The sequence below is a fragment of the Glandiceps talaboti genome, chromosome 9, assembly GCF_964340395.1.
Source record: "Glandiceps talaboti chromosome 9, keGlaTala1.1, whole genome shotgun sequence".
Lineage (NCBI taxonomy): Eukaryota > Metazoa > Hemichordata > Enteropneusta > Spengelidae > Glandiceps > Glandiceps talaboti.
The window spans coordinates 16485750-16503273 of NC_135557.1; the positions used below are offsets into that span (position 1 = coordinate 16485750).

Genomic DNA, 17524 nt, shown 5'->3' on the forward strand with positions numbered 1-17524 from the left:
AGTAGAAAAACTTAGTAATGCTGTTTTATCAAATAAAAATCCAAAATAAATACTAAATTCTCATCCATATGGCCACTTTAACATAGTCTAATGAAATGACGCGCCACCGTGTAGACATCAAATGCACATATGAAAACATTGGCGCCAACGTGTCTGCATCTAGTTGCAGAAATTCTAAATACTAGTAGTTTATTTCGTCTAGAGAAAAGTAGCAAGAGATTGTAGCATGTGCAGTTAAACATGAAACATTGGCGCCAACGTGTCTGCATCTAGTTGCAGAAATTCTAAATAGTTTATTTCGTTTAGAGAAAAGTAGCACGAGATTGTAGCATGTGCAGTTTTTTCTTGTTTTTTTTCATGGTTGTATCAAGCAGAGCCAATAAACACTGATATGAAACTGATGTAAAAAAACAAACATCATTTGTTTTTTCATGCTATAGATAACTCGTTTGAGACAATACCCTGAAGAAACCAGCTGGTTATGTTATTTAAACTCCCCCGTTATTTGACCTAGTGATACAATTGGAATGGGTATCTACTCTGGAATTTTATTTTATGAAATTTTTTTATCATGTCTTCGTACTTGAAAAATCAATGTGAAACAACTCATTGCATTGCAAAAAGTTCAAAAATGAGTATTATCTGTAGGTAGTATTTTGGCAGGTTTAAGAATCTGTTTCAATGTGAAAAATGTATTCAACTACAAAATATTTACTACAGTTAGACCGTTTACATATCAATCAGTGATCGATATTATACATAAGCAGTAGAGAAACAGGTTGAAATTGTGATCGCCGTTGAGGGCGCGGACTTTAAGGTGCGGACCCAAAAAATAATTTGATTTGACTTATCGTGTATGCAGTTACACAAATACCTTTATCCACTGGTGACGCAATACCGTTCATGGAGTACAATATTACGAGTGGGTTATTTTACCTAACAAATTCCCTCGTACCGTTTTAAACGACACCAAAACAGCTGTTTTGCACGTCATTATAAAAAATTGACTGGATGAATTATGTATTTTCTGATATCTAAGGAATACTGATACAATCTGTGTTTACTTTATGTCGTGCGACAGTATTGCCACGTGATATCGGTAAGTAGGCCATTGTGTGGGTGGCTGGATGAAAAATAACTGAAATGCAAACAACAACGAACATTAACTCTAAAGATATGTATGTATGTATGTATGTATGTATGTATGTATGTATGTATGTATGTATGTATGTATGTCTGTGTGTATGTATGTATGTATGTATGTATGTATGTATGTATGTATGTATGTATGTATGTATGTATGTGTGTGTGTGTGTGTGTGTGCGTGCGTACGTACGTACGTACGTATGAATGTATGTATGTATGTATGTGTGTATGTATGTGTGTGTGCGTGCGTTCATGCCTCACCCATATAGAATATCAGCGATATTTACAGTTTGTCGAAGAGTTTTAGCAAAATATTACTAAACGTGTGATTTAGTGAATTTATTTTCTCTTGTTTTTAATCCGGGAGAGGAGGTGGGGAGGGGGGGGGGGGGGGTTAGGCAAAACGATAGGAATTCAGTTTTTAAAATCCGAAATGGACCTTTACGTCGCCCCTTGGTAACCCTAAATTGGTGTAGTCAAGGGTCTTTCCGAAGACTAGCAAAAGATAAGAAAAATCGTTAGATTGTTGCAAGATGAAATGTTGTTTTGTCATATTGAAACAATATTAAACATTACGTAAAGGTAATCTCATCAATGTTTTGAGTATTGTTTTCAACGACCCCCAAAACAGCTGTGTTGCACGTCATCAATAGTCATGACAGGGTGAATTATGTATTGTCAGACATGCGAGGAACAATGATACAAACTGTATTTAATTTATGTCGTAGGACAGTATTGCTGCGTCATCAGAAAGTAGGCCATTGCTTGGGTGGGTCTCTGAAAAATGACCGGAATGTAAACAACAAAGTACATTAACTCTAATGATATACATCGATGTTCGACCAACTGTATTTCTTAGCCTGTCTCAAGCTGTGCTAAAACTACCTACTAGCAGCAAGTTTCCCGATTGATAACAGTGTAACCTTTCACTCCCTGATGTTAATTAATTAGTGTACATTTCACCAGTGGTGTTTTAAGTAGAGTCTTCAGCATAGCGACACTGTGGGAAATCTAATCTGATATAATAAACAAAGTTGCAATGATGTATTGTGTTCTAGTAGCTAATTTAACATCGTTGTATCATTAATATCAAACTTTGTTGTCTGTCTAATGGAACTGAGTGTATCCAATTGAGGTAGAATCAAATCTTTTTTGAGGGGAGGACCACATAAGAGAATGAAACCAGGGGAAGGTAACATTTTACTATGACCAGTTTTATCATCTAAATTGCTTTGTTTTGTAATTTCGGCATCCCACCATTGTCACCACAGCCACCATTGTTCCATAATATCAGAACACATTAGCGAAATCACTGCTGACAGCCATTCAATGATGGGATTGTTAGTTGTAAAGAGAGCAGAGGGGAATTTCGTCACAAAGTTTGTACAATAAATGCATCGACATGCCAGGCATAGCGAGATGCTATAGTGGTGCACGTGGCTATGGAACTGTCAAGGCTTTCCCAGTCAGTTCACAGGTTATCCCGGAGTCACCAGGCCCGCCAAACTTAGCACCTATGGGCTCCGTGTGAGTAATGGCGGGCTTCCTGTGGCGTTTTTAGAACTCAGGATTAGCGATGGGGGATCACGGGATCGAATCCCACGGAAGACAGAGGACTTCAAACCCAAGATGAGAGTTCTACAGACTCGTTGGGTACGCTGTATCACTTTCAACTGCAGCTGTGTCTCACTCACAAGTCGAGCGCGAATTTCGAGGAACTCCCGGAGTAATGACAGTTGGGGACGATTACTCGCATGGAGCCCACAGGTGCTATGTTTGGCGGGCCGTGGACTGACTGAGAAAGCCTTTGACAGTTCCATAGCCACGTGATATAAAACATGCATAGTCCTGTATAACTCTGAGTGAAAGCTTGGTTTTGAATTCAGTGTCATGGTATATTTTGATTTGCCCACGATGCCTATATATGGTAATGCTAATTTAAATAGTCAATAAGAGGCATAGACAGGTCATACACTTTCAGTCATAGCTTACCATTATTGCCACAACGTGGCTTGTGAATGGTTACGTTTTATGTGTAATTTCAATGTGTTCTTGTCGATGCAGGAATGATGTTAGGACCTGTACCGTAAAATGCGAGTTCATAACGATTTCTTGCCATGAGTACAGCAGCTACACACACAACATTACCCACAGATAACTTCATTGTTTATACTATTGAGAAGTATGTAATGTTAAAAATAATTGTCTATTTGCAGCTTTAGCATGATTTGCAAATTCGATTTTATGAAAAAAACAATGTTTTGACCATTTTCATACATAGTTCCCAAAGGGCAAAGCCCAGAGGGATTACTACATTGGGGCCCGGCTGGCCGTTATCATCTGTATCACAGACATGCATGGGCGATTTCAGCCAAACCTGTTACAAATGTCGGTTGCTATAGTCAGCATATGCACGTCACTTTTTTTTCGCGGCCTTCACCATAATGGTTGAATGGCTGCCATATTTGTCTCAAAAATTCAGATATCAATTCAATACGTACATCACTTTATTTCAAAAGTCTAATTGTATGGCCGCCATATTTGTCCTGACGTTCAGATTATGATTTAGTCAGTTGAAAAGTTAAGGGACTATATCTTCGACGAAGACTTGTAATCAGTGAATCAATCAATAACTCGTGAGATACGGACCATATGCGTTTGATATGCAGTTCTGATGGTTGGTGGTACAGACTACTTAATCTACATAAGCCATTGACACTAGATCTATACCAGTTGTCGGACTTACCTTGTAAGTACAAACCAAATTGTTTTCATTATATAAAGTAGTGTGCGATTGTGTCTCGTTTTTGTTTCTTAAGAAACCGATTATCAAATATGCCACGTATATGCACCTCATGGATACCGGTAACCCCCCCCCCCCCAAGGTGTGGCCCAGAACTTAACACAAACTAATTGTGCCACGTATTCGCCTCTTTATCACTGATAAAAACCACCAAGAAACGAATAAGGCAATTGTAGGTTACCTACCCGGGAAGATCAACTAACTATTTTACCATTGTGTGACAGTTCTTCGTCTATTTGTTGTAGAAACACAAAAGTAGTCGCATAGTAGTCACATATGGCAAGTAGAGATATATACACACGATAGGCAAATTATGACGATTCTATATTTACATAGATCGATGTACTACAACTGTGGTTTGTATCTAACAATACTAATTCATGGGAAGATCTCTCCATTTCTATGTAGTACCGTCTTCGTATTTTCTTTTAGCGAAACAGTTATTGGAGAACAGTTTAAACAAATATGTATACTTTTCAAGTCATGTATGCGTATCAAAATGGCGAGGACTGAAGGTAACGAAATCAATCAAAGATCACGTCATGGACACATTGTTCGGTTTGCTGTTTGGGCAAAAATAAAATATTTTTTTTTTGTGTTGTTTTATTGATGCATGTTGTTCTTCTTTTTTGACAACTCACACTTTATTTTTACTTTACAGGTTTCTATAAGTATCATGCGTTGTATTATTTTGGCTGTCTTGATCGCTGCCGTAGCAGCTGCACCCTACTACCGCTCTAATGATGAAACCACCAAGAATAGTTACATCGTTAAGCTGAAGGTATGTTTTGTATACTCGCCTACAAAGTATTAAGACAGACTGCGCCTTGGTGACCGATATCCTTAATAATCAAAGTTCTTACAAATCTTTAAAACTTACCATTTCAATGTTTGTCAAAAAGAATTTTAAGGCTTCACTGCATATTTTCAAAAAATCTTCCCCCACCCCCATTAAGTTAACGCAGTATTAAGCGGCCATGTTGAATCTTAAAATGGTGTTGAGAACACTATTTAAAAAAAAAAACTTGTACGATAACTTCTGATTTTCTATCTTGGTTTTAACTGAGACTGAGTTTTTATTTTCTGGCACAAATTAACAGCAAAATTTGAATTTGTTATTTTAGTTCCGAGGAGTATTTTAACTTCATAAGCTTTAAGACTATCTGCAACTGGAATATTTTGAAACTGTTCCGTTGCATTTAAACTCAGACCACTTAATTGACATCACATACAGAAATCAGTGGGTAAAGATATTTGCGAAGCTGTACACATAAAATAGTACTATAAATCCAATCAAATTGATTTCTAGGTCCGCACCCTAAAAATAACGCGATCACGATAAATTTGACATGTTACTATACTACACATATATAAAACTGACCTCCAGTTGACGTGTACAATTATAAGCATTTTAACAATTTTCAGTGGATGGTCAGATCGGAAAATAATACTCCAGTTTAAGCTAGCACAGTTTTAAGTCTATATTTGCTTGAAATGTTAAAGATGACTCATCCAAGGCCAATCCGTGACATCTAACGGCCATGTTATTTTCCGATATAAACTTCAATGAGGAAATTCGAAATAAGTGTAAATTCCAAATTTTATTTTCACCGTTCAATGAATAATCTATGTATTTGTGTTGTTTCTAGTTTCTACTTTTCTACTGTCATTGCAACTCCGTAAACTGGCTTATATAGAATCTGTGGCATATAATGTCCAAGTAATCTTTTAATGTAAACTATCAAAAATAAGGGTACTTATCGATTTCTAAATTCAAATATTTAATCTATAATTTTTGATCTTGGCATGTTTCTATTGCAGTGTTTACACCTACTTCTGCTATTGTGCAAAAATAGATTATATTCCAGATGGGTGCGGTCCGTGACCGATTGCGGACCGTATGGCTTTATTTGCCCATTCAAAATAATTATGTTATTCCTGTCACAAATTTTGGAAATCTGACAATACTTAGGGTGTTCTGTTGGAGATGTTCAATTAGGTAACAGAAATTAGGACCAAATTTCTAATTTCTAGTTGAATTTGGGCATGACCGATTGCTTCAGTTTGTAGTGCCCCATATGGCCAGAGTGTGATTGGCTATTAAGGATGTTTTGACAAGTGCAAATCAATATTTTTTTATTCAGTTTTGTTTTCTATAATAGTTTTCAAATTGGTTACATGTATTATTTTCTGCTAGTTAATTGACTTTCCACTGTCATGAATATACAGGGCAAACTTTGATTGGCAGTTTTATAGTTTATCATTTTCGCTACATAGCCTTTTACTTTTGGCTTTGGAGAGAATTGACGACTTTAATTTTAAGGGAATTTGTCCCCAAGCTGCATTCAACCTTAATAAACGACGTCACACCACCCGAACTTTGTATATTCACTATGACAAAAATGGGCTCAGTCTAATCATCATATTTGAAGCTCATAGTCATTTTTTATATGTTACCGTTCACAGGATGGTACTCACCCAACTGCTTTTTCTAAGAAACTGCCCTTTGGCGTCACTGTGAAGTGTACATGGACAAAAGTATTCAATGGTTTGGCTGTGGAAACTCAGGACGTGAGCAAAGTGAGTAAATATCAAAGTATATTTTAAATTGGCGTTGATTATTTTTTTATTTAAAAAAAATTGAATCAAGTTGAAAGTTACAGTCTGTAAAACAGCCTTTTTTATGACTATACATGGTGCCTTTCGGAGAAAACTAAGATCTGTTTATTGTGACAGTCGTAAAGCAGTGTCCACTCTACAGCAGTACAAGATAGTCAGACGTTATGTCCTTCTTTTGTTTTTGCGTCAGCTGAGAGAACCCATCTCCTTGTTTGTGATGGAATGCCGTCCGTCATGTCATTCAGGAAGGAGGGCTTTATTTGTTTTATGTAACTGGTGATTGTTGAACACATCTGATGTACAATTTTTCCTTCAGCTCCTTTCCCTTGAGGGCGTCGAGTATGTAGAAGACGATATGGTCGTCAGAGCTTCCTCAAACTGGAATTTTAATCGTATTGCACAGAGTGACATCCCAGTCAAACGCCAAGGTAGGCAAAACAGTAAAGTTGACACTGGATACAATACGAACACAACAAAGGGTGTCTGAAAACATGTCTTGTCCTACAATTAATGCTTCACTTTGTTTGACACTGTATAACACTACACACACAGACACACTGACACAGACAGACAGACACAAATATATATATATATATATATATATATATATATATATATATATATATATATATATATATATATATATATATATATATATATATATATATATATATATATATATATATATATATACAGATTTTGAAAATTTGAACCAAATTATATGCTATAGACCCTACAGAACTGTTTATGAGTGAGGACTACGCACCTCACGAAACAGTTCTGTAGGGTCTATAGCATATAATTTGGTTCAAATTTTCAAAATCTGTATATAATTCGCTCTACTACCCGTATTGAGCACTTTTATGTGGTTTTATCTACATCCAGTCAATTATTATTATTATATATATATATATATATATATATATATATATATATATATATATATATATATATATATATATATATATATATATATAACTCTACATGTAGAGCAAACACACATATACTTACTGTCTACTTATCATTCCGGAGCTCTAAACACAGTCTAAAGCTCTGTCAACCAACCAACCAACCAACCAACCAACCAACCAACCAGCCAACCATCCAACAAACCAACCAACCTGTCTGTCTGTCTGTCTGTCTGTCTGTCTGTCTACTCTATCTAACTAACTATCCATCCAAACATCTGTTCATATGTCTCTTTTCTTTCTGCACATTTATGTGATAAATATGTTCATTTGTTGTTTGCTTTCCCTTTTGTTCGTAATATTTAAATCCCTTTGTTTGTCATTTTGAAAAACATCCGTCCATCAAACATAACAACAATCATTTTCCTCGATTGGAAATGACTAGCACATCGAAATACGAGGATGATGATATACCTCGGCTACCCAGAATCTTCTGACTCCCGTCACCTAGAGAGTCAGCGGTAATATAGTATCAATGGTTGAAGATGGCTGTATGGAGAGGCTGACCCACAGTATGACCTCCAGTAAAATCACACGGTAGCAACCGTTGCTACGAGTATTTTGGTAAATTTTCGAAAAAAAGACGATTTGTCAAAAAACGCATTAGGTGCAATATATACAGAGTTGAAGGAAATGTAAATTAGGAATCATTTTTGTGCAATTAGAAACTGGCTGAGTCCAGTCGTCATCTTCAAGTTCCAATCACTGATGCTGTACTCTCCAAGGCGCTCCTGGGCAGGAGGACTTTGGGGTACCGATACTAGAGGATGACATGTTTTCTTTGTATATTACTAGGGGTTGATGTCCCAGGTGATATTTACATTGTCGATACTGGCATCAGACACACTCACATCGAATTTGATGGCCGTGCTTCAAATTTCTACGATTACGAAGGTGGCAATGTAAGTTTGCATAAGCAATCATTGTTGTCTTTATGTCAAGGGTCAGGGATTGCAAGGTCAATCGATAATTGTGATACGTTATAGTTACAACCATTCAAGGTGTTGAACAAAGATGCAATCACAGAAGCTGTTTGAAAACAAATAAATAATTTAAAATTCAGCCTAACGACAACAAAATGGCGCTACTGTAAACAACACTGTGCAAATCCATGGATACAGAAAATCGTCGGCTTCAAATACAATGAAAGTTAATCGAGATGAAAATATGCTTAAGAGTTGTTTAGGAAATAAACACAGTTGAGAGGGGCGGATATTATTAACATTCCAACTGGTGTCAACAGAAGAAGTAATAGGCAAAGCATTAAACATAATAATAATAATAATAATAATAATAATAATAATAATAATAATAATAATAATAATAATAATAATAATAATAATAATAACATAAGCCACGTGATATAGCCCATCATGGAATTGACTATTAAATATCACGATAAGAACATATCGGGCAGATTAAATTAAATCAATTAAATCTGAAAAGATGAAAACAAAGGAAACCATCAATGACTACCCAGTTATAGTTTATTTTAATAAATATATCTTGTAATCTGGAGACGAACTAGACTAGCAACTTGGTATTTTGTCTCCCTTACTATATCATTCAACAACTGTAGTACTTTATTTTGAAATATGTAATGTGAACATAAACATTGAAATGAAATGAAATTAAATGGTAATAAACTATTGATAATAAAACGCCAGGAGGGGCTATAGGAATACCCTTGTCCGTCCAAACATCTGTTCTTGTGCCCAGTCGTGGTCATCAATATCTCTGACACCCATGAATAAATTTCAATCAAATCTGGCATAAATGTCGAACACTATAGTGTATATGCACTTTACATAAATTTGCGACCTTGACATTTATGCCAAAGTGTCTACCCTATTGTGATACAAGTACATGTTATGCCTCATAACTTCAAAGGTATCGCCATGTGCAATATTCAAGTGTCTACCACCCTACATGTAGCATAGAATAACAGTAGAATAGTAGAATAAGGCAAGTATGTTTTAAATATGAAGCAAAAACTACGTCCAAATACGGATAAACTCAACTTGGACTCCTTTAAAAGTCACCTTGACCTAGATTATCACTGTATCAGTCTTGGGCTTAAATTGTAATTTACTCAATAGAACTGAATGTCGTTTCATTGACACAACATTTAAAGTATTGCAGATTGTCCAATCAGGCTTATGCCAATGTATTCTACTGTGTATAGTCGATGTCCCATTTGCTCATGTGGTCAATTAACATGACTTTATGATATGAATAGATTGTTATAAATGATGTTATCAACTTGGCGTGAAATTATAGGACCATATTTCAGACATCAAATAACAGCACAATACACAATATATGTCTTCAAACACAGAAGACTTGTTATTATAGTGAAAAAAACCAGTTTGATTACTGTTTGATAATTTGAAACAACATGAAGGGCATCAAATGTAAGTATTGTATTTAGGCTCACGACACAGTAAGATTGTGTTGGACCTTATCAATCATGTCTCTCGCTGTTATATTGCGTTCATTCCTCTCTGTATCTCGAGTAATATTCACTGTATTTTGTATTCAGTAAAGTCTAGCGACTGATCTGCGGTTGCACACCACATCAGGTAATGCTAACTAACAGTGGTGAACCACGGTAATGCTGATTCGCTCAAAAAGGCAGGTTCGAAAACACGAACAGCCAAGAACAGAAAATGAATATGTTAACACTATATGTAAATATAATACAACGCAACAACACAGTTATCCAATACAACATAACTAGAATACATTCGCTTTGATATGAATTGCTATATCTATGTTAATCTCCACAGGGTAATGATTGCAATGGTCATGGTACACATGTTGCTGGTACTGCCGGAGGCAATAATGTTGGCCAATCAGCAGGCTCTGAAGTATTCAGTGTTCGTGTCCTTAACTGCTTTGGAGGCGGATCAATCTCTGATGTCATCAGCGGTAAGACAATTCGTAGTATTGAAGTGGCCATGTGGATGAAAATTGGCTATTTATCTGGGAATTGTAATTGATAAAACAACGTTAACTCTACTACGCTCTTCTACTTGGAAATACAATCTAAAAGAACATATCTAAAGTCCATGTTTGTAACTCAATAAATTGCAAAACATTGCACAATGTGTAAAAAGTTTGTTATTGTACGTTTTACACACTTTTTAGTTTTTTGCAATTTATTGTCTTACAAACATTGAAGTGTATGTTCTTTTACATTGTATTTCAAATTAGAAAAAAATAATATTATTTTATAAATACAATATAAAAAATAAATACCCCTTTAGCATCCATATGACCACTTTAAAACATCATTATAAATTTCATATTTTAACACAGAAATTTGGAATATAACTCTTAAATATGTTTAAAAAATAAAGGACGGTCTGGGCTATTGTTGTTATTTAGGTCTTGAGGCCATTGCAACTGGTGGAAAAGGAGGGGGCGTTGTCAATTTGTCTCTTGGAACTGGTCCAAACAGTGCTTTTGATGAAGCTGTGCGTGAAGTTGTTAGAGCTGGATACGAAGCCGTAGTAGCAGCTGGCAACGTCAATGATGATGCATGTAATTATTCTCCTGCTCGTGTCGCTGAGGTAAGTAATTAATGGGAAGGTGGGTCATATTTTGCATATCATATTTCGGGGAAGGGCCACATTTTAGAGAAAATAAAATTAGGTACTTTGACTCATTGTATTATCTAATTTTGCACTATGTTGTGATTTTTGGCATCCCATTGTCACATCGCTGCTGAAAAACTTGCTGCAGTGAATCATTTGTCAGTTGTGATGTGAGGAGAGGTGTGGGTCTTTCTGTAGTGAAGGTGGAACACTGTGGAAGGATATTGAGGTTAATGCAGTGGTGTTGGGATGTTTACCTTAGTCCCGACAATGTCAGTAGTGCGTCCATCTAGTCTTTGGTGTTTTGGCTTTAACTCAGCTATGCCAATGAGAACAAAACACGGGAATTAGTTCATGGAGTAGTGCCTCCCCACAAAATTCCTGTGGTTCTGGTAGATGGAAATAACAATGGCTTTAAAACCATTAATGTGGTGGCAGCGGTGGGATCGACACCTTTCCATTGTTCAGAGACTAGAGTTCCTTTTCAGGTCTGACAGCATTTCAAACCAATGTTTTTTTTAATCATTTGAACAGGGGAGGTGTTTATGTTGTAATTGAGGGAGGGTGACGATTAAAGAAAATGAAATTGACGAGGGATTTTATGCAACAGATTGTGCTTGATTTCCCCTAGCCTTTTCCCCTGTAGTCACTGAAGATAGTCAATTTATCACCACCAATACCGCAAACAACAACAACAACAACAACAACAACAAAAACAACAAAATCAACCAAACAAAGAAAGAAACAACAATAACAGCAGTAGTAGCATCAGGACCAACACAAACAAAATCACTAACCAAAAAATTGATTTGTCATTTGGATTAAATATAGGAACGTGATTGGTGTTCACTCGAAATTTATACATGACATGAATTATATTTTGATATGTCTGTTATCCCGATTTCTCCATGTAGGCAACAACAGTCGGTGCCAATGATAATGATGGCAATAAAGCTGTTTTCTCCAACCATGGTCCATGTGTTGATATTTATCAACCTGGTGTTAATATCTTTAGCGCCTCTAGCGATTGTGATAGTTGCTATGTAACACTAAGTGGTACATCCATGGCAGCCGCATATGAATCAGGTAGGTTTACAAGTAAGAGATAGGGTACAAAGATTGAGGAACAGGAAGTAAACAAAAAGTAAACAAAAGTAAGGAATAAACATTCATATCTAGCCACAGAAAGAAATCTTGTTCAAGACCCGTAAGTTTCAATAGAGGTATTCGTTAACGTTCCTTACATAATGAAAACCATGTATGTTTCAATATGCCATAGAAAAAATTCAAATAAAAGATTCACCAAAGTATTAGTATATTAATCATCATAGCCCCTAGTTGGGATTTGGAGAGACATTGTACAGTGGAAGGGTCGTATCTTGCGAGGACATGTAAGCTGTACTATACTACCGAGGACCATGCCATAAAGGTTTTATCATATACCCATCCCATGAAATGCTAAAATACGTTTAAACTAAACAATTTGCACGTTTGTGGTCATAATGTTGGGCATGGTATTGAAAATAAACCGTCGTCTGGTTAAAATAATAAAAATATACTTGGCCATCGTCAACTTAAATCATAAAAAATACTTGGCCATCGTCAACTTGAATTCAAAGTTACGCTCTTATCAAGTTCAAGCCTTATAATCTACGTGTGTCAACTACCAACTAAAGTTGGATTGGTACTAGCTTTATCTACAAAACAAACTAAAATCGTTATTATTTTAACAACCAAGGCCATATCACAAAGCGGATTGATACACGTACTAGGAACTTATCTTGGCAAAACCTTGATTTGACTGGGCGTGGGGGATTTCTCAATAGTTCAACATAATATAACGTATGGTATTCTAGGTATATGGAAATATCAATACCGGCATTATTAAAAATGCAAATATTATGACTACATCTATCTACTGAACTATAAACAACTTAATATGTATATGAATATGAAATTACTAATGCTACATGTGCTTCAAAACATTACCAAATAATGAAATTAATATTGATAATAATTTCATCTGTCTTTTTCTTATTTTCAGGTGTACAAGCATTATAAGATTGTCACATACAAGTAGGGGAAACCTTTTGACTATGTACTTCAGATTATACCATGCATAAGCCAAGTTATTGTGTTTGAACAGAAAATATGCATTATGTACACTGGTCATTCTACGTCACGACAACCTGTGTCTCTGTATAATATCAATCAATCAATCAATCAATCAATCAATCAATCAATCAATCAATCAATCAATCAATCAATCAATCAATCAATCAATCAATCAATCAATCAATCAATCAATCATCAGTCAGTCAGTCAGTCAGTCAGTCAGTCAGTCAGTCAGTGAATGAATGAATGAATGAATGAATGAATGAATGAATGAATAAATAAATAAATAAATAAATGGATGAGTGAATGGATGGATGATTGGGTGGGTGGATGGGTAAATCAATCAATCAATCAATCAATCAATCAATCAATCAATCAACCAACCAACCAAACAATCAGTCAACCAATCAGTCAGTCAGTCAGTCAATCAATCAATCAATCAATCAATCAATCAATCAATCAATCAATCAATCAATCAATCAATCAATCAATCAATCAATCAATCAATCAATCAATCAATCAATCAATCAATCAATCAATCAATCAATCAATCAATCAATCAATCAATCAATCAATCAATCAATCAATCAATCAATCAATCAATCAATCAATCAATCAATCGCCAGTTTCCACTACGATGTTGAGTTCAGAAGTACTGTACAATTAGAATGCTCTGGGGAATAGATATATCTTCAAGTTCTTTTTGAAGGCACTATCAGTTGTATTTTGGCGTACCTTTTAATGAGAGTAACATCGGGGTGCCATACGCCTAAACTGTAATGTATTTTACAACATCGATTCATACTAATCACTGACTTTTGCATTGTATTTCAGACAAGAAAGTAACATCGATAATATCGACTTCAAGTTTAATTATAAAATAAATATATATGTTTTTGTAAATGTTGTAGTCAGAGGCTGTTCATATATCAACACAGTGTGTTTGGAGTGAATGTGATTTTTATATATACTTGTAGAGTGAAGGATGTGTGTGTCTTTTTATATTTGGAGTGTGGCGCTGTTAATATATCGACACATTATGTTAGATTGAATGGTGTTTTATTATACATTATACAGCCCTCATCGTCGTAAACAACAGCCTCTTTTACGACGCCGTCAGAGACGCACCGCCAAGTGTCGTTGCGTCAGCAGAAAAATGTACCCTGGCTATATCCTACACAATTATTATATAAGGTGTTTATATGGGTAATATGGTAATGTACACTCCGAATTCGCTGTAAATTCTGATAATGATCAGAATATACACATTGTATGTTGCTGATTGCACAAAATTGTCCAGAGGAAATATTATTTTTAATATTTCTTTGTTTACTTTCACACGTTTTTTTTTTTAGATTTATCTATTCATTTTTCTTTTAAAAGGAAAAGTACAGTCAGTCGTATTATTGACTTCAGCACATTTACATTAATTAAAGGTAGCAACTTGTATATGTATATGAATGTGGATGGTAAAATAGCACGTACCTTATTTTACTTTCAAATCTTGCAAGGAAGCCCGACTGTACTAATACACTGCCATTTTGAAGGTTTCCAGCAAGGGTTTGTGGGAAACCTAGCAGGAAATGACATCATAGTTACCACCGTCCATATGCAAATTACTTGCAAGACTTCGTTGCTCTTCGCACTATTCGCGAATAGAAACAGAAAGAAAACATGGTATTGAAAGATGTATGCGGTTATGTCAGTTATGTGATTTAAATCAGGTAGAGTTTAAGTATAATTTTCTGATAGTTTTTTCCTTTTTAATGTTGTGAGAACTACGTATTTACCAAGATTTTACTTTGAACCTCCAACTACTGATAAATTCATCAATTTACTTTCATCAGATAATCTACATATTCCTCAACGCCTTGCTGTATTTACATTTCAAGCAATGACATTACGTAGAGAAATCTATGTAAATTTATCATTTGATTTGTAACATTCCCACTTACTAAATTTAGTCATAGTTATATCCTGAGTTAAACTGGACGACACTCTTACTTATAGCGTGGTAAATTCCTTGCCGTCTTACATTTTTTGTTATTCTGAGCAGCAGCGAACCAATTTGTTTGGCCATTTAGGAGATCTCTTTGTCATTTATTCCTGAAGTGGCTATTGTTCGCAATTGCACTATATATATACAAACAAAATGTAATGGGTTCGAACCCCGACGGCAGTGGTTTTACCACTCGGCCACTGACAACCCTTAAACGTAGACGTACATGTATACACTGTAATCATGGTGAGCTTTGGGAGTGTTCATAGAATGAGTCGTAGTTACCTCTTCCCTGTGAATTTTCATAAAACATGGAACTGTGGCAATTTAACCAAAATGCACAACATCATTTGATAAGTGAGAGTTTTCGACTGGAAACTGTCAAGCCTGTTCACTCTATGATAGATGGCGCTGTTTATTACGATAGTAGATTATCCTCGCAATGATCTTCGGAAGAAAGTGTCATCCTTCATCTTGTAAACTTCTTGTTTATTTGAATGTGACTTAAATAGAGCACACAATGTAAAATCTCAATAACAGAGACGATCAGAATAATGTCCATTATACAGTGCACAAGCGAAGTTATTGTCTTCGAACAGAAAATATGGATCATATACCATGGTCGTTCTACGTCACGACATCTAGTGTCTACGTCACTGGCTCTTTGGTGCTCAAAATGAGTTTAAACTTTCCAAATCGCTATTATTTTTCTCCCTTTTTCATAAATTATGATTGAGGATGTATAATTATATTATACTGCAATATTTTTTCTTTATTCAGCCAGTAAAATATTCGTGACCAAAGTGTTTTATCACTACTCATCTCGTGATTTCCAGTGACAAGGCCCCTTAGGTTACTCGTACTTTCCTTGGCTGAGAGAAGAAAAACATTGGGAATAACATCTAATTATATAAAACATTTCACAAATATATTTTCGGGTGAGCTTTCTCAAGCACTCCCCAATCCTTGTTGTATCCTCCCTTTGGCTGCTATCAAACACTCGCTGCTATGCTTTGGAAGATGTCTAAGAACGAAAATATATGTTTACTAAATTGTAACTTCAGGCCTTCCTTCACACAATTTGCAGCAAAGTAACATATTACTCTAGGGGTAGGGTACGGTACTGTAACATTAAATGTCACCATAACCTGTCTGTTAAAAATGTTCCAAAACGATTGGGTTGATATATTCCGAACTACTGATATTACAACTGGTGGCAGCGATTGGATACCAAAATCACAAAAGAATGCGAAGACAGATAACGAAATTAGTCATTGTAAATGTAGTAGTAGTAGTAGTAGTAGTAGTAGTAGAAGTAGTATATTAGTAGTAGTGGTAGTAGTAGTAACAGCAGCAGCAGCAGCAGCAGCAGCAGCAGCAGCAGTAGTAGTAGTAGTAGTAGTAGTAGTAGTAGTAGTAGTAGTAGTAGTAGTGGTGGTGGTAGTAGTATAGTAGTGGTAGTAGTAGTAGTAGTATAGTAGTAGTAGCAGCAGTAGTAGTAGTAGTAGTGGTGGTGGTGGTGGTGGTGGTGGTAGTAGTAGTAGTAGTAGTAGTAGTAGTAGTAGTAGTAGTAGAAGGCTTTATAAAGGGTGAGGGTGAACCAATACGATACACAAGAACGTACAACAAACTATTGCACTACTTCACGTGTCTAAACCGATTGCTTCGACATTGTGTAACATTGCACTCCTTCGGTGCAATATCAAGATATCGGTCGAATGCAATATTAAGACTATGCTCTGCACTACTATGAAACATATGTTCCAATATACAATTATGCATTTCTATTGAAAAGCTAACCACAAATTGTAAACACAGAAATTTAATTATAATGTGATGTTAGTTAGTTTGACGTATTATGTCTTAAACTTAGATGCAATAATTGGCACACAGTAACACTGGTTTTCGTTTCAGCTTTTATTTGTCAGCTTTGAGCATTTTATTCTTCAAGGTTTGTGGTCAAAAGTAACTTTAGTACAAACCCCTGAGCAATAAAATGCTCAAAAAACTAATTGAAAGCTGAAAAGCCCACACTCAAATTATGACAACTAGTCCTAAACTGTGAAACTTTAATTAAAAGGTAGATTTCAATGCCTACACTTTGTTTAGATCAGAATTACAACCTCCACGTTGATCAAATTCGAGGTCTTTTTTTTGCAGGTCGAAAATATGTCTTTCACACCAAAGTTAGATCAGACATAAACTGATTTGTCATTCATGTGATGGTTGTAATTTGTACACCCAATCAATAGTCACTATGTCCGAATAATGGTAA

At 35.5% G+C, this 17524-nt stretch overlaps 1 protein-coding gene across 1 annotated transcript; it reads left to right on the top strand.

Annotated features, from left to right (window-relative positions):
* The first annotated feature begins 2548 nt into the window (after nt 1-2548).
* Nucleotides 2549-13196, top strand: LOC144439878 (aqualysin-1-like). Its single transcript, XM_078129110.1, has 9 exons — nt 2549-2671; nt 4611-4730; nt 6416-6529; nt 6885-6996; nt 8332-8438; nt 10326-10467; nt 10927-11111; nt 12050-12221; nt 13180-13196. Exons 1-9 carry the CDS (start codon nt 2549-2551, stop codon nt 13194-13196), a joined length of 1092 nt encoding a protein of 363 aa, XP_077985236.1.
* The last annotated feature ends 4328 nt before the right edge of the window (nt 13197-17524 follow it).